The sequence below is a fragment of the Procambarus clarkii genome, chromosome 47, assembly GCF_040958095.1.
Source record: "Procambarus clarkii isolate CNS0578487 chromosome 47, FALCON_Pclarkii_2.0, whole genome shotgun sequence".
Classification (NCBI taxonomy): domain Eukaryota; kingdom Metazoa; phylum Arthropoda; class Malacostraca; order Decapoda; family Cambaridae; genus Procambarus; species Procambarus clarkii.
In genome coordinates, this window is record NC_091196.1 from 26,018,756 (window position 1) to 26,041,714 (window position 22,959).

Sequence of the window (22,959 nt, forward strand, 5' to 3'; positions counted from 1 at the left end):
ACAGTATTTGACTTTTTGTTTCTATGAACCTTTCATGAATTTTGGTTTAATGTAGAGCTTCCCCTTATGAGGTATTTTCTTGTATATAGTATTTTATATGAAAAAGAGCAGGATGCAGTACTACAAAAAAATCAGACATATATGGATATATTGAAAATAAAGTACATCAGCTGAACTGATTCTATGTACTCATGCATTTTGAAGAAAAAATAATTTATTATTATTATTGATAACATTTTATTCCTGAGTTCCAAATGTTATGAAAAACACTCGCAATGAAGAATGTTTTCATATTTGAATGTTTCAATAAGTGTATGATTATGTAAAACATCAGCTCATGAAAAGATAATGAAGCTTATATGGACATGCTTTTAATCAATCCTAATCATTCAACAGGGAAAGGATTTGTTTATGGATTTGGATGAGGGTTCTCTAAAGCTGGTTGATCCTGAGAATCTGACAGTACTTAACACGCAGCCCATCCACACTATCCGTGTCTGGGGTGTTGGACGCGACAACGGCAGGTAAGAATCCGCTTCCAGTTTCTTTTAATGACAAAAAGTTCATTTTGTCATTACAGTTTTTTAATGACAAATATGTTATAATATTTAAAAAGCAGCAGTTTTAAGTCTTTGTGTTGTGCGAGAAAAGAAAATAATATTTTGTTACCAGATTATAAATATGGTACTGTACTAAATACTGAAAACACAATAGTCCTAGAATTAGATTAGATTTAAATAAGTGAATTTACAGTTTCTACAAATTATTTGCATTTCACATTGCTAAATCCAGTACAGTACTGTACATTCATCAATGTGCTCTTGATCTACTTTCAAGGCATGAAATGTATGCTTCCTCTCTTCTCATTTGAAAATTAAATTATATATATTGCCAGTGCGTTAGATTATGTACATATTTTACAATATACTGTACTAAATTTGCTAGCAGTTAGGATACATATTTTTCAAAACAGAAGTTACCCAAAGATTACGCTGCATCTAATATTCCCATGTGAGAATATTAGATGCAGCGTAATCAGAGCTGTGAGATATCTTGTCAACATGATGAAACATACTAAAATTGTGTTTTCTACTAAATATCCTTACAAAATAGGGGTGCATCATATTCAGAAGTGTGCTTTATACACCAGCAAATATAGTATATACATGTTTCCAAAGTTGAGTGAAAATCTCAAAACATACTTTTGTGTTTTATACATTAACTGTAGGTCAAGTCTTGAATCTCTAAAGGACTTATGTCATTTTATTTTTCTCCCTCTTCACTGCTGCGTGGCTCACGTGTATCACAGGGAGAGGTAAAAGTTTTAAACTCCTCTGACCGAGCATGGTTTCAGCAGTGCATGATGTTCATTGCCATGTGCAATGATTAAGAAGTACAGTGTATAATATATATTATATACAGTATTATAATATATATATACTGTATACTGTATGCATATGTATAGCAAATATTCTTCTTGTGACATTTTCATAACTTACTGTTATTCCATTTAGTTTTTCTCATGTGCATAGACTGACGTTGCACATGAAATGCACTGATACTTTAACATAGTTTAAGATTTTTTTTTTTTTTTTTTTTTTTGTAACTTTTGCACGAAGTGATGCAATTTCAGGAAATTGAAATTTCAGCAATAACAACATCTTCAGAATGTATTAATGAATGTTCTATCATCATGCTTTGTCTCTACTGGTTTGAAAAAGCATCACAAAACTGAGTACTATTATTTAATTGTATGAAAATAGCTATTTTTCTTAAATAAGTTTTATTACAACATCATATGTATATATATTGGTCGTAACATATTGGATACTATTTAGGTAATGAACATATAGCATATAAAATATCTTATTTTAGATACTTTGAATTTAAAAGTTTTCTGAAGACAATTATCCAAACATCCCATATTATGGATTACGTATAATGGGGATTTGACCTTCTTTCAACAGAGATTTTGCCTACGTTGCCCGAGATCGTGTGTCGAGGAAGCACATGTGCCATGTTTTTCGTTGTGACACTCCTGCACGCACCATTGCAAACACACTACGAGACATATGCAAGAAGATTATGATTGAACGTTCTCTTCAGCAGAATATGAATAAACCCCTTGATACAAGTAAGTACATCTCCCACGAATATTAGGTGACCTAACAACACACAATAACATTGATTTTTCCATGTGACAGCCCAGCTCCTTGTCCTTCTATTCCTTCCAAGTCCTATATAGTCATATTGGCTTAGCACTTTCTTCTCTCAATTACCTTACCTTCCATTTATTTAAAATAATAATTGTTTTGTCTGAAAACTATCCCCCCTTAGTTTCCATAGTGTTTAGCATAATCAAGATAACTTTAGTATATAATTGTCAGAAAATACCAAGTATTCAGTGCAAAACAGGTTGTTGTAAATAATTTTGTTGCTACCATATATTTTTAATGAACCAATATCCTGCTAGATTCACCTGGTAGCGGAGGAACCGGAAGACTCACTCGACCTACCAACCTTCCCACTGAACATCGCCGACTCCATCGGCACTCACAAATTATTACAAGTAAGTAATGTACTACAGATACAGTATATGTATATTCCTGGAAAAACTTCAATTGTTTATAAACAGCGTTTTACTTTCTTTTAGAAATCTCATCACAAATTACATTCATCCTGTTTAATTTTCCAGCTCAATCATTCCCAACGCCCATGGAGGAACCCAAGAAAGTTATGCGTGTGCAGTACGTGGGTGTGCTACAAGTGGAAAGACCCTCGGGAATGGATGTACTTAACAGTGCTATTGAGAGAGTGATAGAAGCCAACCCCAAACCTTGGAAGAATGTGTCTGTGGCCGTTGCTCCTTCCACAGTGACCATCACAAACACAGTGAGTTATTGATGTTCAACAGTTTACCCAAAAAAAAAAATCAGAAACAAAATTAAAGTAAATATATGAAAGAGCTCTTCATTAATTAAACCATAATCTACGTTAAAAATAACAGAATTTCTGAGCAGAGTCCCCCCTAAATGGTGCTCACATCCAGGGACTGGGTCTACCCATGGCACTGCCCACATGCCCAGGTCTGTTTGACTCTTAGCCCGATCAAGACATGGAACTTTGCAAATAATATTGCTACAGAGTTTAGGGGGTGGGAAGACCGTGAAGAGTCCTTCTGGACCTCACTGCAAAGAGGTCCACCAAGAGACCTCTTGCAGTGAGGCAAGAGAACAGTTAAAAATCTCTCAATGCACACTAGTCAGGTCTACTGTTAAAGCCCTGGTTAGGCTCCAGATTGGGACCTCCAAAACCTCAATGCACACACTAGTCGGGTCTACTGTTAAAGCCCTGGTTAGGCTCCAGATTGGGACCTCCAAAACCCTCAATGCACACTACAAGCAATCGTGGCTATCTGAAGGATAGACAGTTATGGCTCTGCTAACTACTGATTAACAATTAATCGCTATACTGACTGCCAATAGGTAACACAACAGAGTTGGAATAGCTGACAACCCCTTATTTTTCACCTGGTGTTTCCCTGTTCCGAGCTTTACAGAGACCAGTTCTGTTAACTGGTTATTCTCAAGACTTTTTTTTTTTTATGTGAAGGCAGTGGTGCCCAGTCATTTGCAGGCTTTTAGCTACAGCTGTCCACATTAAGTTGGTTCCAGGGTTATCTTCCCTGTGGCAGTTTGGTATACCCTTCAGTGTGCTTCAGCTCCTGAGTTGGTTCACTATAATTTTGGATGCCTCTGGGACTTTGTCTCTGGTCTCTGCCTCAGTTCTGGGCTTTGATAATATATACTTTCTGTTGTATGGTACTGTAGTGGCCCTCAGCCAATTTTTTTTTTTACTTGAGAATATAAATGTCACATGTTTATATTAGTCTTGTATCCCTGTCATCCTTATTGTTCAATGAGTGCACTCCATGTGCCTTCATCTCAGAACTCAGCTGCTTCCTTTGGATTCAGCATGGGGGGGATGCTTAGCTTAACTTCCATGCTTCAGGGATTATCCTTTCCCATGACAGTGATACTCTGGCTATCTTTTCAATCCCATTGACTGCTGGTAGCTGATTACTTTTTTTTTTTTTTTTTTCTTAGTAAGCAGTGTCTTTGTATATTAAAAAGCTGTACATTGTCTCCAACCTTAAACGATGTGGTAAGACTATTATGAAAATTCCTTGTCACTATTGAGCTAAATGTTAACTAGAGCCTAAGTTTGGGCAGTGTCCTGAGTGGACCTAAGGCCTTGCTAGGGGTGCAACCTAGGACTCCTCAAAAAGGAGCATTTAATTTCATCAGTTTCAGTATTCAGACAATTCATAAATTCATATCACTTTGCATTTTTGATTAAGTACTATACACAAATCTTATGTCTTGACAGGACGATGGGAAACAAATAGCAGAGTGCAGAGTTCGTTTCCTGTCATTCTTAGGGATTGGCCAGGATGTGAAGCACTGCGCCTTTATCATGCACACAGCCCAAGACCAGTTTATTGCACATGTGTTCCACTGTGAGCCTTCCACAGGAGCCCTCTGTAAGACAATTGAAGCAGCCTGCAAGGTTAGTCTTAAGGCATTATACTTTCATAACATTTTGATGTTAACTTAAATCAACAACTTTCAAGTTACAGCTTTTCTACTAATCTGAAAACAAAACTTTGAGACCAATTTTCTTATGAACTATATATATATTCTTTATGGTTCTTATTGTTTTTAAATGTTCAAAACCTAACAGTAGTCTTGTGATCTGCCATTTCACAACATCATACCATTACAGGCAGCCCTCGATTTGCATGGGGATTGTTACCAGAAAACCTATGTCAAACCCAATCAGTATAAATCAAACTAAGGTATATATGTAAAACTGGGGTATGTTCCAGATACATACCTCTAAAAACTTATGTTTTTTTCCATTCTGTATGGGGTGCCCATCAAATGGCTAACAATTAGACAGACCCATGGAACATCTGATAATCCACATTCAGTTCTGCATGTCTAAAAAAAAATTCACCAGTGCAATCTAAATTTAGGATAAAGTGAATAACCACACTGTCTCAAAAAACAGTGTAATCTAATACTATACAAAATGTAGGCTGACTGTACCTTGATTGATTTGATTCAGTATTTGGTATTAAAGAATGTGATGTTGGAAGCAGCCACAAAAAATTTAACTATGGGTTCTAATTTTGTTTTAACTTATCACACTGTACTTTGCTTCATGCTCACACAAGGCAAACCGAAATAACTTTAAAGTTGTATCTTTAAATTTAGAGTTCATTAATTATTGGATAACTTCAATTTTTCTGGACAGCTGAGATACCAGAAGTGTTTGGATGCACATCCTGGTGTAAGTCGTGGACGAGGAGTAGGCACACCTCGAAGCATTTCAGCCACACTGCGTTCGGTGTTCGGGTCCATCACTGGACGAAAGGCTCGGTCAGCTGAATCCTGAGATGAGGACTCACCTCTGCAGGTATGGCCAGTGCTGTGCAGCACTGTATTATTGTTCAACACCAAAACATTTGCAGGGTTAATTTTAGAACTGCAGTATTGAATTGAGTGAAATGCATGTATCTTGTAACAAAGCATACAGTATTACAATCTTATCTTTTATAAACTCTTTCTTTGTACTGTATCTTTGTTTTTGTACATATTTGCATCATAGTAAAATACTGTCAGCTCTTATGTATCTTTTAGCAGCAATCTTGATATCTTAAATTGAGTGATTTTGAAAAAACTTTCCAATTTGTAAATTCATCTTCTGAACCAATGCTTCAGTATCTGTAACAATGGAAAAGCTGTCATCATTACATCCACTCTGCTATAATATTATATAGGAAATGTGAAAGTGTGTCATATACAGTATCACTGACCTGGCCATGTCTCACTACAGAAGATGAAGATAGCAGTCGAGGAACTGACTAGTTTGAGTATGAGCAGAGAGTCAAGTTAATTGAATTAAGTACATGAGGCACCGCTGAAGAACTATGCACTGTTCTCGTCAATACTGTAGTACTGTAGCTATATCAATTACGAGTGGTTACAAGAAAAGAAAATGGTGTGAGAATGAATTTAATGTGTAATAGAATTTCAGTTTGATTGTGATATTCAATTAAATGTATAAGATAATTGACAAGGTTGTTCTTCACATTTAATAAATATATTAATTGGCGACGGAAGACTAGAAATACTTATATCAAAGCAGCATTTAGGATGGAGATACAGTAATTTATTTAAGTACTTTGAAGTTAAGAAAAAGCTGAAGTTCAATAGGAAATTTTAAAAGATATGTTTGTATATATACTGGTGCAGCTAGAACTATGTGGATGAGAAGGATGACCAAATAAACATTGGATTTAAGTTGAAAACAAATCCTGAACTGAAAACATGACTTAAGGATTTCAAGCAGTTTATCCACACTATCGAGAGTCTAGATATTTATTAAGTGTTAAGCTGAATCTCTGTTCATCATCCTCTGCCATCTTTGGCACATGAGGATAGTGTTTGAACTGAGTGCATGAATCACTATAGGATCCAGAAAGTTACAGATGAAGCCAAAAATACCATAAAGTGTAAATGTTTTTGGGACCCATGATGAGGATATTTATTTCTATAATTTGCCTTCAGTTGTGAATGTGAGAGTGGTATTAATGTGAGGAGTTAGCTTAATACAAGTTATCTTTTCTGCATGCCACACACCATTCAAAACCCGAGATGGTCGAAAGTATATGGGCAATGACTAGTTATCCCTCAGCCTGCTTCTTTTAATGTAAATTTATTGCATGTAAATCACTATTGAAAGAGCTGATAATATATCTCAGCACATGTTACATAACGAAGTGTGCCAAAATTTTCAGTAAATACTGTATGTGCTTTGGATTAGTATCCAGAGTTTGTCATTCCAAGAGCTTAGACAACTTAGTAATGTACGTAACGTGAGATTTATAATAAGCATGCAATATATAGCAGCATTTTTGGTTGTGTCTTGTTACCAAATATTAATATATTATTTTTAAATTTTGTAACTTTCACATATTTGAGGTAGTGTTCAATAAGCTAATAGAACTCAGTTGTTCCTTTGAATATTTTTAATGTTTTATTTGTAAAATCTGAATTTTATTCTTTTCTATTCAATAATATTTCTTGAGCTGGTGAGCTCATTTATAAACCCTGAAAAAAGACCACATATCTAAACAAAATTATGGTGTTAAGCACAGTAAAGCACTCCTTTCTGAGTAGGTCCCTTGGATGCTTCCCCAGCCAAAGTTCATATGGTCTAACCAGAACTCTAATCATCCCATCTCTTCTCGTCAACCATATTCCTTCATAACCAGAGAAGGAAGACAGTAGCAAGTGTAACTCAAGTGAGTACCAAAATACCAGCTCTCTGTAATACAAATGAGTGAGCAATACTCTCAACAAGTCTGCAAGCAATAATCAGAAAACTCTAGGAATGCCAGTTATCACTTTGTTAATTACCAGTACAATACTTGATAAGAAACGGTTAATCCTGTTAACACCCAGGTACAGCACTCGTTACCATAACAATGCTGACGGTGTTGACAACCCCTTGGACATCCCTTTAGCCAACTAACCATATTGAACAAAGCTACTAAAACTATAGTAACAAGAAAATGGAGCTGAAGACATGAAGAGTGGAGGCCACTGGTACCCAGCTATTTACCAGCATCAAATGGAGGATACAGTAATCTACCAAGAGCTACACAAAGACACTGAGGGTGAGGCACATAAGGGAGACAATGAGATACAAACCAACTGTTTGACCCCCAGAACCCACAGGCCTTAATGTTAGAGCAGGGTATTGGAGAGATGAAAACCGTGAACATAGCAAACTTTTGATGGTTATGAAGAAGCCAGGAAAGGCAGACTCTGGAATATGAGGCTAATGTGCAGAGATTTTAAAAAGACCAGCAGAGCAAAAGGTACAGGATGCCTGGAAATAATGGTTCAACACTATCACAGAGATTATGATAAACATTGGAGTGGATGAACCAAAATGCAAAGAGAGGACAACTACAATAAAAAGCAGGCTACTCATTCTTGGCCAATAATGATGAAGGTGGTTGTAGTCACACAAACGTGTCCCACAACAGAACAACAATCCCTCTGAATGATGAATGAGCATGTGTAACTCACTGACTTGATTATCAGTCCTCCATAAGAATGAACAAAGCCTTTAGTGTTACAGTCTCCATAAAAAGGGTAAACCTAAAACTAACAGGAGGGCAAAAAATCTAGAACAATGTCTGAAGACCAAGAAAGCTCTTAAAAGATCATGGGAGGGACATAGGTGGAAAGAAAGCACGTTCTAACTTAACAAAAGCAGTCGAAGAGAGATCAAGCACAAACCCAACTAGCAATAATGACTCTAGAAGAGTAGACCAGTATGAAACTCTAGTATAGAGTTGGAAGTGAGATGGTGCTTGAGAAACCAAAATGTAAAAAAAAGACATAAGCATTGCCACAGAGGGAATAATGACTGGCAGAGCACAAACGCCCTGTAGCAGTGCCAATTCCACCTCAAATTAATGACTAGCAAGGAAATCCACCATCACCTGCCATATATATACAAATAGCAATAAATCAGCCCTAAGAATTCCTTATGTAAAAAATCAGAGGCCTTGGGGACCCATGTGAATTCAAGACCTTGAAGAGTCTGGTAGAGATTAAGAACCAGGAATGAAATTAAGTTGCCAACCCAAGACCAGGTTCAGAAACCAAGGCTTCAAGTAGTAGTTGGCGCCGGTTGGCGCCTCTAACACTACATGATAACAGGTGTTGCCACCTAGTGGTGGCATTGGTAACTTTGCTTCTTAACTAGTAGTTAGCAGCGAGATAATTGACATTCCTTGTGTTTTATGAATATTGCTTGTAAGGAATGTTGATGGCAACATTCATTCTTTTGTACTACATTGAGTTGGTTCCTTGGTGGTAGGATGAGTTAGAATTACTGACTGCCGACCTTTCCCAATTTTCCCAAGATACTGTAATTTGTAAAGATCACTGTCAAGGTTGGGGACAATGTCAACAAGATTCTAACGAGTCCCAGGTCGACCATATTGGTTCTGGCTTTTGCAGCATCTTAGGAAGCCTTTGCTCAGAAATATGTCTAATAAATTTTGTTCATCTTCATGTCACATGACATTGAATTCTTTAATATTGTGGTAGTTTTCCATTCTAAAAAATATTATCATTATACAGTACAGTAGTTGTATAAAAGACAATTAAAAACAGTCAATGTAGAAAATTTACATTGAATAAATAATTATTTTGCTGTGAGGTATTATGACAAAGAATAGTTGGATATTTTTTTAACTTAATTCACTACTGATATTTTTCTAATTTTGAGTATGTAGTGTGCCCTCACTTAACAATGAAATGATTTTTTACCAAAAACTATTTATAAAAATATATTCTACTGTTATACTTCACTTGGTAAAGTTCGATTTTATATTAAATTTAACTGCTAAATTATCATCTGTAATCCAGGTCTTTACTACATTACATGGGGAATTTTTGCATACACAAAATTCAAGTGTTTAATGTAATGAAATGCCCCTTTCTGGTGGGGTTCCTTAGTAACTCCTTGAGTTAAAAGTTGGGTCCATCCATGTCCTGAGGAAATGCACCAGTCCCCTTAGACCCACATAAGCCTACCAGCAGACAAGACCAGAATGAGACACTCTCTGAGGTGAGGGGGAGCATGAAGATCAGTGATGAACCCACAACCAAGAAAAAACTTATCTGAAATCATAAGTGCAACACAACAAACAAATGCTTCAAGAAAATTAGGTACCCAAAGGAAATGAAGCAAACAATTGTTAAATGCCCAACTGTGTTACACCTAACCACTACCAGGCAGCAGCGAAGGTCACCTAGGGTATCTACCAGCATGCTTCCTCAGTTTTAAGCTGCCCAAACGAACCTCTCCAACCCACGAGGAAGAAGAGAATAAGGCAGAGACAAGGAGCTACTGAGGGTCCCGCTGAGGAAGTTAGTTTAATTACATTCAATGATTGATTTCTGGAAGGATCCCTCGGTATCTCCCCAGCGTAATTCACATGGGGTTCCTTGGTACAGAAGGCCTGCATTTATGAAAAATGAAAGCCAAAAGGCACCAGACTAAGGCTTCCAGAAGTAAAATAATGCATAAGACAGCCGAAGGATGGTGGGCAAGGTCACAGCCATCCCAAAAGCCAGTGAGAGAGAGTACCCAGAATAACCACAAGAGGAAAACAACAATGCAAGATTTCCTTTCAGATGAAGTATGACACACACTATGTTTCTGATCATGGCAAAGGTTGTTCACCAGAGAACATGGTAAAACTCATTTAGTAACCCCATAGGCTAAACCATGCAAAGCTCATGCTGCCCAATAAGTGTTCAATATCCTGATGGAAAAAACCAAGACCTTCCAGCAATAACCAAAGGCAGTGGCACAGCGGCAACTGCACAGGAAGAGAACATTCACTAAGTGGATGTGAGCCCTGTAGTCTGCCACAATTGATGCCAAAGCAGCTTGAGCACCTGGACACGGTGTTGCTATGCCCTGCTGTAAAGGAAGATCCCTAAAGACATTTACCTGAATTTACCCGAGAGCCACTAATACTAGTGGCCTCGACGAGGACAAGAAACCGGCGGCTTGTCAAAAGCTCCCCGTATGTCCTGATAATCTTTTCCAGCTGTATTTTAAAACCCAGCAGAGTTTTGGAGTTTAAATAATAAGACCAAGTAAGACAATAAGACATAAAACACATGGGGGCAATCATCTCCTCCTCAAGTATTTTTTTACTATAAAAAAGATGCCACTTATCCAAAAAAGAGTTATCTGCCAGCCAGGACATATTTAGGACCTCATACCACAGCCAGGAAGCAGAAAAGGGTTCAAACTCTAAAGACTTAGGATACAGTTTAGAAATATATGATAAGAAAACTCATCTTCTCTAAACAGTAAACACTCAGGGTCAAGAACTAAAATCTAAAAAGGGTCAAAAGGCAGCAAAGGAATTTCCTTAAGTAAGCCTAAACCCTAAGAACCTCTCCCACTACAGAAGAAGGTTTTGTCTGAATTTACTTGAGGGCCACTGTCTGTCTCTAGTGGCCTCAACAGAGGACAGGAAGCTGATGGCTTGTCGAAGGTCTCCCTTATTGTTCTTGAGGATTTTTTTTCCATCTGGATTTTGTCCTGAAGTAATGTATAGACATTTATGGCATTGGCAGGTAGGAGATTCCATGGTTTAATAACCCTATGGGTGAAAAAGCATCTCCTGTTTTCTGTCCTACATTGTGGCTGATTAATCTCGAAGCTCTTATCCTTGTATATACAGTACAGTATTACATTAGACCTTTTAAAGAAGTGGTCTAGATTAATATCCTCCAACTTGTTTAGTACTGTATTTTAAGGGTCTATAAGATCAGCCATGTCATGTCATGTCTGATTTGCAGTGTTGTTAGTCCTATGGCCATCAACCTTTCCTGGTATGTGAGTTCTGCGATGATTTTTGTCAATACGTTGAACTTTCTCGAAAGTAGATACAGTATATCCTTTCAAAGGTGATGTCTCCATAACTGGATGCAGTAGTCCAGATGGAGGTACACCAGACACTTGTACAGTTGAATAGACATTTTTTTCCCTTGAAGTCAAAGGACCATTTGACTATTTGCCAAGGTTTGGTTGGCTTTTATTGCAGCACTCACTTCTAGTGCAACTTTCAGTAACTAGTGGACCCTAATTCCTAGGTCCTTAGGCACCAGGGCAGAGTCTACAGTTCTATTAGAACCCTGGGACATGCAAGAAGGAATAGATAGAAAGTCAACCATGGAAGTCCAAGAAACCCTGAGAAGGAGAGCCATCATGCACATCACAAGGATACAACAGGGGTGCAGGAAGGGAAACTGGGCTCCACAGCTTCCATCAAATCCTTTGAAGGGGGTAACCCCTAAAACTGCTACTTGTAAGCCCAGGCACAACATTGCCTGTGGGTCCTAAGCTTGCATCCAAGGGTGGAAGCTAAGAACCCAACTGACCACAGACACCAGATGAGGGCAGCCTTCAAGTACCTTCAAGACGTCTTCCCTAAGCTGTCTTTGGCAAAAGTCAAAGCAAAGTTTGAGGGGAAATAATAGCCATTTTCTGTCCTGTACTTTGGAGGCATAAGCATTCGGAATATAACACTTGCTGCTCAGGAGTAAAAATTGCATTACAGTGTGTTGTAATGCAATAGGTACCTATTTTAAAAATTAGGTACCTACAGGTACCTAATTTTTCTCCAAGCAGTTGTTTGCCTCCAAGCAGTTGTTTGCCTTGTTGCTCTTATGTTTTCTGGTCTTTGTTTTTTGCTCACTGTTGGAACAATTATTTGTTCTCAAGCTCACTTTGCCTTGAGGAGAGACAAATTCTAATCCTGGTTAAAATTAGTTCAGGCAAGACTCAGAGGCCTGGTGCATCGTTTTATGACAGGGCTTGACCAGTGCTTAGGTTGGGAAGCTACTGAAAAGGCCCAGCCAGAAATGGAAAATAACATTTATGAGTTAATGTATACACTTACATATAATTTTTAGTGAATACACTTACTTGTATTTGCAGACACATACATGACACATCATAATTAAATTAAAAATTCATTCCAGCTCACACATGTATGTTTTGTTCCTTCACATACATAAACAATTAAACATTTCCTATAATTTTATTTTCATCTCTTCATGTCTTTATTTTTCCTTCCCACATCTGCCTACCTTCTTCACCACATACAGTAGTTGCTTTTCTTTCATCTCCCATACCGTATGTTCTTCATTTATATATCTGCCGTCCTTTGTCATTGATCTGCTATGATCTTTAATCCTTTTCATTTTCTTCCCTTCCATTTTTTCCTTTAATATGTTTTACCCTGAAATCATGTGCTGTGCTATAGTTTTGTTGCTTGTTGTGCCCATATTCATATGTACGTGAGACTATCTACCCACCGATTGTTTTTCTTGTATACAATACTGTTTTTTTTAGTATGCCAAATTTTGTTTTGTAGCTTGTATTGATACCCCAATTCATCACATTGCATACTTGGCAAAGGTAACATGTTTTAAGATTAACTACTTCACTTACTCCCTCCATTCACTAACCCATTACTAACAGTAACTAACCTCTCAGGACTTCTGGGCCCAACCTGCAGAGCGTGAGGTCATCCCACACCGCCACCTGACCAGTCCTGGAGGAGGCACCCCTTCCCCAACCATGTCAGGGTGTCCCTTTTCCTCACGACAGGTGCAGGCACTGGTCTCTCCCACATGTGACTCTCCCCATTCATATAATCTCCATCGCTCCCCAACTACCCCAGCTCTTATGATGCAGACACCTCCCACACCTGCCACACCCATGTCCCCTATGGATGCCCTCCTACGCCTCCAACTTCCTCCTGATCTATTCCCATCACATGAAGAGGAAATTGACATAGAAGTAGGAATTGATTTGGAGGATGGAATTGATTTGGAAGAGGGAATTGATTTGGAAGAGGGAATTGATTTGGAGGAAGAAATTGATTTGGAGGAAGAAATTCTTCAAGAGGCTGATTTAGAGGATCAGGATGGCAGCTTGGACAAGTTGGGAGGTACACTGCGGAATGAATGAGAACTGCAGTTGTCTCCTTCAGGAATGAAGTGCCATTTAATCTACTTGGTAAACAGCCTAATGTTTAATGTGGCCACTGTGATGATAAGCATGGAGAGCTGGCATTATCCATCTTGATGACATTAATGAAAATAGCAGGTTCTGCATTCGCTTCTCTCAGCCTTATTACTTACAAAGTTAAGAGGGTTTGGAGAGTGATAAAGACCATCTTTCCTAAGCTATGAAAGTGTCCCTCCACAGTGTTATGGGCCAAGTAGATCCTGTATGCCACCTATATTTCTCCTTTTTCACTGGACCCATATGTCTAATCCCTGTGCTGGTACAGTACTTCCATCATCCTTCTAACCTCTTGAGTTCCTGTTTAAACACCCTTCACTTACCTGCAGATTGACATCCAATGTGTCATAAGTGATATATATAGTAGATGTGACTGAAAAAGATAGATACTGTACAACAGTAGAACATGGAAATAGCATAGAGTCCATTACAAAGGGGTAACTCCAAGCCCAAGTAATGAGAGTGTATGGTTTGGTGTATGCGTGTGATATGGTGTACGCACGCTCAGCAGGGCCCAGAATGGCTGGATGTGTGTAGACTAACTTGTGTCACAAATCTTTTGCACGTACTCACTAATACTGAGTTTGTAAATGTAAGAATATCATAAGAACATACTCCTATGCTCTCGTTTTGGCATGTCAACTTCAATAGCAACCTCTAAGTGGGCATAACCCAAGAATTCTTTGGGAATTCTTTCCTTATGACTGCAGCCTAAGCTTCACAGTGTTCCCGGAAAGGAGATCATCAGCAGGGGATCAAGTTGTGCCTCTGCTTGCATAGAAGTTTTGCTAACCACTAACACATTGATGTACATTGTGAATGTTTTCTGTGGCCTAGTGCAACTGTGTCTCTTTCTCTGCTTCTACAATTCCTGTCATGGGAAAGAGCTGTATGTTATATGTTGACTTAACCACTTTAGGTCTAAGCATATCAAACATAATATTTTTTTCCTTTCACAGTACAGTATTGTCAATAATTATTTTATAATGTCAATATATCTATTTAACAAAACTTTGATGTACATGCTGAAAAGTGCTGAAAATAGTTGTGTTTGTTCTTCAGCTGAAACACAAATTGGTAAGTCAGTGTTTAAAATATAGCTGCCATAACAATTTGCTAAATATGTTTTGCAAATCTAGAGATCTTTTTAATCTCACTATAAGCAGTGTTTTACTATTATTTTAATCATGTCTCTGGGTCAAAACTTTCCATCCCAGATTCTCTCAGCTTTGTTCTAACACTGACTGTAACTCTTGAGCTGAACTCATGTAGGCTACTTCTGATCTTGTTGAATGTGAGTGAATGTCCTCTTGTTACCGCATATAGGCAAGTAACTAGTCGTTAACATAATGTACTTATGAGTGGAGCTTGACTGGAGAAACTCTACATATAAGGGATTAACATCAATGAGCACAAGGATCCTAGACATCTTGTAATACCTAAGAGAGAATACCTGGGTGTACAAGAATGGCTGTTAAAAAACACTATAGAAACTAGATGGCACAGATAAGGGATGTGAATTTTCCCTATCTGATGTTTGTTTTTGCTTGTAGCTCCCATCTATAGCATATACAGTAATATTATATCTCCTTGTGCCCATTGCAAAATAAAACGTAAATAACAAGTCGCGGGTGTAAATCAGAACCACTGTATTGATAGGGTTTTACAGTACTCTGGTCATTTACTGGAGCCTCCTAAACTGACCCATGAAAGTCATATGATACATCAGGTAGGTTTCTATGGTATAGTCAAGGAAGTGTCTCAACGGATCACTGTTGCATCCTAGTTGATCCCTGGTCATATGTTATTTGTTTTTTGTTTAGTGAACACTGCAAAAACACTATAATAAAGAACAAAGCTTAGTATGATACTAAACAAAATAATGATATTGTGGTGCGTTGAGACGACCTTAAAAGAAACTCGGTGATTGTGTAAGCTGGGTCACTGTAGGAGTAGTCCACACAGCACGGTCACGCAAGAGTACAGTACTGGTAGCTACACCAGCAACTTTGACCCATTTGTCCATACAAATCGTAATTTATAGTCTCTCTCTTACTCATAACATACAAAGTAACAAATGTTACTGCATGTTGAAGGCAATTCTCAGAAATCTGATGGTGGTTTTTATTAATAAACTGAATGCACCTTAAAAGGTCTTTCTTCTTTATTTTAATATTATGGTACATATTAGTTTTATTGGCTTATTAAATATAGCTACATGAACAAATTTTTCCTGATTGCTGCCATATTGTACAAACATACTGATAATTAGTACATTGTTGTTATAAAATGTTCTTGTTCAATTGCATGTAGAATCTCATTATGGATTATTGTTGCTGGTTATGTTACGACAGTTGTCATAGTTACCAGCATCAGCATGATCACCCATTATTGTGACTTATCTCATAGGACTGCCGGTTTATAATGGGGCAATTATAACGTATCAGATAATGTAAATAAACATTGCAGAACCTCATAGAGCTTTTTCATTTTAAGTCTTTAACCAAACTGTATAAAGTAAGGATAAATATATATATTGGTAGATATTATTTTCCTGATTTCATAGTTAAAAGGTTCTTGCAGAAGTTTAGATAATGCCATACTTATACATTCCACTGGTAGTTATTAATTTGAGGGAATATTGTTACAGCAATGACCATATGTAATGGTCACATTAGCCCATCTAATGGTAGAGTTTTGTAATTTTGTTTATTATTGTTCATGTCCAGTCAGTGTAAAAGACCAAAGAAACTACCATATAGTTTCATGGTATTTATTTACAACTTGAATGGTCTTTTGCATTATATTATTAACTTCTTTTGAAATGCCTCTTGAGATGTAATACTTTATGGGTGAATTTTGTGTATTTTTGTATTTAAGTTACACATACATGTATGTACAACTCTTCTGGCAAGTCATGTATTTAAGTGCCTGTCTATTTGCATTGCAGGCGCTTACACAAACTTTATCAATGTTGATACCCAGGTGTGAGCAAAATACATTATTACATAGGATAATGTGTGTTTTTATTCACCCTTTAATCTATTTATTTCTTTGGTCCTGCCTCTCAACTGTCAATCAACAGGTGTGCAGGTTCCTGAGCCTATTGGGCTCTATTATATCTACACTTGAAACTGTGTATTAAGTCAGCCTCCACCACATCACTTCCTAATGCATTCCATGTGTGTGTGTGTGTGTGTATGTGTGTGTGTATGATATATCAGTGAGAAAACCAGTTGTAGTCATAAGGAGGAATCATCTGTTGACAGAACTCTCTCAACATCAAAGATCCAAGACGTTTCATCACTCTTCTTCCACACATAAGGGGCATAACTAGCCAGCTTCTCATGGTGTTCAGAGAGAGAGAACTCGATAAACACCTCCAAAGAATGCCTGATCAATCAGGCTATGATTCATTTGTCAGGCTGTGAGCAGCCACGGCCAACAGCCAAGTTGATCAGACCACCAACGGGGAGGCCTGGTCAGAGATCGGGCTGCGCTGACGTCGATCCTCAGAATCACCACAAGGTAGCCAGCCGCAAGGCAGGTGTGTTTGGGAACACCAAATGTGTGGGTTCGAATCCTCCTCATGGCTCCTACTGATTTTTTCATATACACTGATATATAGTATACTGATAATATGTATTGCAAGTAGACAGAACACAAGCATAACTCCTCCAGGCCCCAATACTCTATCATACATTCTGGAGCCCCCCTGTCTCCTTAGCCCCATTACTCAATCATATACTCATGTCTTACTCTCTCTCCACAGCCCTGATACTCCATCATATACTTAGGGTGTCCTCCTTTCCACCTTCAGCTCTAGTATACCATCACACACTTGTGGACCCCTCTCTCTTCCCAGCCCCATACTTTTCCCTTGTACTCCAGGTGGGAGGTGGAATGGATTCATATGATATCTTTAGGTGTAGCATCCATTAGGGCATCTGAGGCAACACCAATATGACTGGACGTCTTGTAAAGCTCTGGTTTCTAGTACATAATAAAGACGAGATATAACCCATGTTGGATTTTTATTACTGTGGGATACAAGGTTAATAACATTCCAGAGCCATTAAAGCACTTTTAGAGTATAGATAACTGCACAAGCTTTACTGCAGATACTGTACATGTTTTGGACGGAAGGCAGCACATGAAACTTGTATCTGGGGAAAAGCGAGATCCCTACTTCTTAGATTTTGACCCTTTCAAAAAATTTACATCAGCATGGGTATTAATAGTGAAATCTTAGGCTCAAATGAAGACTACAAGGAAAAACTCATAGTGGTAACCAATAAGCACATTTATATCAATGTCACATAAGCCAGAATGTTCTATATGATGTTTATTATATATAAAATTGCCACACACCCTACACCATGAATTTTTTCTTCACTAGGCTGAAAACATTAGAAACAACAAAAAAAATGCCCTGAGTATAGTTCTTTGTGTCCCCCACATGGACATTTAAATCATTAACACAAGGGAGTTGAAAATCCGCACCACGTATGAAAGAATTGTGCAGTTCAATATGACCTACTGTATCAAGGTCATGAAATCATCAGAACCATCAATGCTCTGCATGCACCAGCCCGCACGTGCTCCCCGTGCACCGGCCTGCACGTATCCATTTAATTACCCGAAGTCTCCAAGCATTACGTAAGTAATAAAATAATATGACATATTTATACACTATAATGTTGGTGCTGAATGTAGAACATGAACAAAACATATTTTCACTCTAAAATGATATAATTTTAATACAAAGTTATACGAAACCAAGTGGTAGGTGATGCCAGAGGAAGTCGACGATCCAAGGGACACTTATGGAGTGACTTATCCAAGATATGTTGTTGCCTGGAGTGTGTTTGTTGGCATATCAGCCAATTCTGTACCTTACCTAGCCTAACCTAACCTAATATAACCTCCAGGCAACAATATATCTTGGGACGGGAGACATCACCCGTCACGCTGGGTGCAGTCGCACCTCCACAGATCTCCAGTATCATCTATTGATACTGGTAATGGCTCCAAAGGGCCACCACTTACGGGCTATTCATGTCCGTGCCACCTTTTGGGTGGGTTAATCTTCATTAATCATTAATTAATATATCTTGGACAAGTCGCTCCACAACATTGTTGCCTGGATTTTCAACTTCCTATTGCGTTACTTGCCACATATAGTTTCACCTAATTTTGATTTACAATTATATTACCTCACAGTAAAAATATGTTTTTTCCCTGTTCTACACGTAGGACCAACATTATAGCAAGCAGATATGTTATATTTCTTCATTACTTACGTAATGGTAGGAGGTTTGGGTAATTAGACAGACCATAGCAGCACTGCAAACAGCACTGGTGACTTGACCTCCTCACTAATTGGATAAAACAATGGGGTTTGTTAGCACAAACAAAACCTGTTTACAGATTAAAAGCAAAAAAATAGATTCTTCAACGATAAAGAACAAACCCATCTACCACGTACAGGTACATAACTACCTTAGCGTGTACTTAGACTCTTCACTTCTTACTTGGTAAACCTGTAAACCAAACGACCCAATCCTGGAAGCCCTTACTGGCACCACCATAAAATACTGATCCACTTCTATACAGCTGATATACAACCTTGAATACCACACCTGAGCCTTTATTTATCTGAATTTACTTGAGGGACCATTAACACTAATGACCTCGACGAAGATAGGAAGCCGGCGGCTTGTCAAAAAGTCCCCCGCGTTTGCCCTGACTATATTTTCCAGCTGAATTATACAATTTAAAAACAATAATAATAATTTGTTTAGGAACAGTACATAGTTGCAAACATAGTTGCAGCGTTACAGGACAATCATTCTGTTAGATTTAAAGATAAGAGGTAGTACATACAATAACTAAAGCCACTAGTACGCATAGCATTTCGGGCAAAAAAACGAAAGTAATCAACGTTGATGAAGTTAATAAAGAGTTTGGTGAAGATAAATCCCCTCTGGAGAGCAATAATCGCCATTTAACCACCCAACTAGCTAGTTTAAATAGCTTCCAGCAATTCAGATCTGGCGAGCGAGGAGTGAGGTGAGACCCAGAGGGGCTCAGTCTACCGGCGACCGTCGGCCGGGGAGGAGGTCCTGTGTCTCGTCGGCCGGCGATGTATTTTTATTTTTTACGTTTTTATCATTATTACTATGGTTTAGAGCACACAAGGTGTTGGAGAACGTTGACCAGATTCACTGAAGGTAAGCACAGCTATGTTTTGTGTGTAGTATACTAAATGTTCCTTGACCGTTCCTGGTATGGGTGGAGTTTACTGTGTTTGTGAGTAATTTTTTTAAGTGCAGGTTAAGTCACAATATCGTGGCTGAAAAATGCTCAAAACACACACACTACAAACTGAAGAGACGACTACATTTCTGTCCGTCCTGGGGCCAGAGTCACGAAAGCACTTACGCAAGTACTTAAGAACGTGTTCATCTTTCCTCAATCTTTGACGGCTTTGGTTACATTTATTAAACAGTTTACAAGCATGAAAACTTCCCAATCGACTGTTATAAACAGCCTCCTGGTGCTTCGGAGCTCATTAACTGTTTAATAATTGGAAACAAAACCGCCAAAGATTGAGAAAAGATATACAGGTTCGTAAGTGCTTTCGTGAATCTGGCTCCTGGACTATTATAGAGTAGATTGTGATTAAGCGAAGGAGGCAAGGGCAGTAAATAGGTAAGAGAGTAATATCTTAGAGGAAGAGAAGAGCAAGGCAAAAGGTACAGAAGGTGTAATAGGAATAAGAATATTTTTCTTAAAATCGTAAGATAAAAGGAAGGGAAGGCCTATGTTGGGTCACGTTTGTTAGAAAGTCTAAAACATTTGAGTATACAGAGGTTAAAGGTCAACAAACAACCAACAAGAACCGGAGTCCTGGCTATCTGAGCCGATTCGAGGAGACGGCGTCTGTGTAGAAGTTAGTTAGTTTAGTTCATTTATTATGCACCCCATACCCATCTTGTGGGTGGTAGTGGAAAGGGTTACAGAGGCACATAATGGGCTCAGGGACTGAACCCCACAATTCATTTAGCTAAGCAAGTTACAATCTTGATGAGCTAGTTACAAAATTCAATATAAGTCATCACATCAACAATGGGTTAGAGATCGACTACAAGCTACAGTTTCTAAATTAAGCAACTGACATATGTGGAGAGCTAGTGTCACAATTATGTTTGTCCTGCACACCGCCCCCCATCCAGTGGGCAGCGGTGGATAGGTTACAATCACTTACTACCTACAGTTAGCAAACTGGGGATATTTGGCTAAAATTTCTGGTAGCAGATCATTTTGAATGAAATATTGACACATCGCTGGAACATTGGTTATAGAATTCTCTAAATTCACGTGTGTAGAAGCAAGAAGGATAATTTAAGACCAATAGGATGATTAGAATCCCTAACATGACAGAAGGACATTTTGTCAGCAGTCATGTTAGGGATTCTGATCTTATTGATTGGTGCTCCTTAAATTATCCTTCTTGCTTCTACACAGACGGTCTCCTCGAATCAGCTCAGATAGCCAGGACTCGGATTCTTACTGGTTGTTTGTTGACCTTTTTCCCTCTGTGTATACTCAAATGTTTGAAGTTCTAACAAACGTGACCTAACATAGGCCTACCCTTTCTTTCATCTCTCGTTTTCTCTTACAATCTTTAAGAAAAAAATATTTTCTTATTCCTATTACACCTGTACCTTTTGCCTTGCTCTTGTCTTCCTTCCTTCAAGATTTTACTCTTACCTATTTATTGCCTTTGCCTCCTTTGTTTCAGCACAATCAACTTGACGACGTTTATCCGCCCTGGACTATTATCGTCTCCAATTTCTAGTGTGGTTTTGGTCAAATTTTTTTGAGCGTTTGTGACCATTTTGATATTAACAAACTCGCAATAAGAACAAATCCAAACAAATAAGATATAAAATTCTTGATTGCAAGTGTGCTCAACTATTGCTAATAAACCATTAATTTTTTTGTTCAGCAATGTGACTAAATCAGTGACTTGTTTTTTTTAAGGCTAAGTACATACACATTAACCATTTGTACAGATAAGTTGTTTGTATTGGAAAGCTAATTGATAACTGATTTGAAATCTGATATTAATGGAATATTATTTCATTCTAGATGCAGTACGGAGTTAGCTGAAGAAATGAGGGTTACCGATTGCCAGATGGATTTCATCAGCCTTCTCACAATTACAGTACAGTATAGGTAAAGAATTTGAAAATTGACAGTATTGGCTACTTGTTTTTTCTACATCATATTTGAGAATTTAGATATGCATTACGAGCAATTTATTGTTTTAAAATGTCTTTGCACTTGAATAACTTGACAAGCCAGAATTGATTAATATTTATTTGTTGGTAATAGTTAAATTTAGATAAGCATAGATGCTTTAGGTTTTCTTTGCAATAAGCATTTAAAACTCATTAGATTCTTCAATGAAATGTACTCAGGATATACTGTTACCCTTATGCAGGTACTCAAAATCTCTCTTGATGTATATGTAATTAATCCTTCATGTATATCTTGCAGGGTGGTTATATTGGCGCCTGAATCCATGTGTAACAACGTTAATCACTACAGCCGAGCAGTTGCAAAATCTGGATAGAGCACAAGAATGATCCAATATGTGTACAACAAAGTTTTAAGATACTCGTATTCTGTGACAAAATCTCGCTCAATCAACAGATTACAGAACCAACTAGGAATGAAACACTAGACTTTTCTGATTAGTTCATCATTGTTGTGAACATTACAATCTCGGATACTACATACTCAGACCATAAGCTCATTGAAGTGCGTTCTAAGAGACCCAAGAAGCGAGAAGGGGTATTCAATCAATTCATTTTCAACAATAAGAGGATCGTGTGGGATAAAATAAATGTAGACCTTGCAAACATTCAATGGGAGATGGTCTTAAGCGACAAAACTCCCACACAGGGAATAGCTCAACTGATAGCTGAAGCATACAAAGTCTGCTTGAAGCACGTGCCTGTGAGGGTCAGAAAGAGGACCACTCTAGAAATACAACGCAGATTGTACAAAAGGGAAAAAAATAACGGAAATGCACTAGACTGTTCTTTCCCCTCAGGTTCGTTTCTGGGTCCTGTTAGGTGACTCATATTTACAGTTTTTCTGGAGGTTTCCATCCTGCACTGCAACTTGTGGTTCATATGGATTTACATTGATACCTCCTGTGGACATCCTCCCAGC

At 38.0% G+C, this 22,959-nt stretch overlaps 1 protein-coding gene and 1 long non-coding RNA gene across 2 annotated transcripts in view; both read left to right on the forward strand.

The window, feature by feature from the left end:
* LOC123748409 (protein Fe65 homolog) overlaps positions 1-16,727 on the forward strand; it is a gene marked incomplete in the record, with an annotated part of 258,091 nt that extends 241,364 nt beyond the window's left edge. Inside the window, 7 exon segments of the mRNA XM_069302187.1 lie at positions 397-524; positions 1,968-2,134; positions 2,474-2,569; positions 2,696-2,892; positions 4,390-4,569; positions 5,320-5,481; positions 5,902-16,727. Coding sequence (XP_069158288.1) covers positions 397-524; positions 1,968-2,134; positions 2,474-2,569; positions 2,696-2,892; positions 4,390-4,569; positions 5,320-5,460 — 909 coding nt within the window.
* A 2,937-nt stretch (positions 16,728-19,664) lies between these two features.
* LOC123748407 (uncharacterized) lies at positions 19,665-22,443 on the forward strand. The gene is made up of 3 exons (XR_006771770.2): positions 19,665-19,943; positions 21,868-21,954; positions 22,279-22,443. It is a non-coding gene; the product is annotated as an uncharacterized lncRNA (long non-coding RNA).
* Positions 22,444-22,959: the final 516 nt, after the last annotated feature.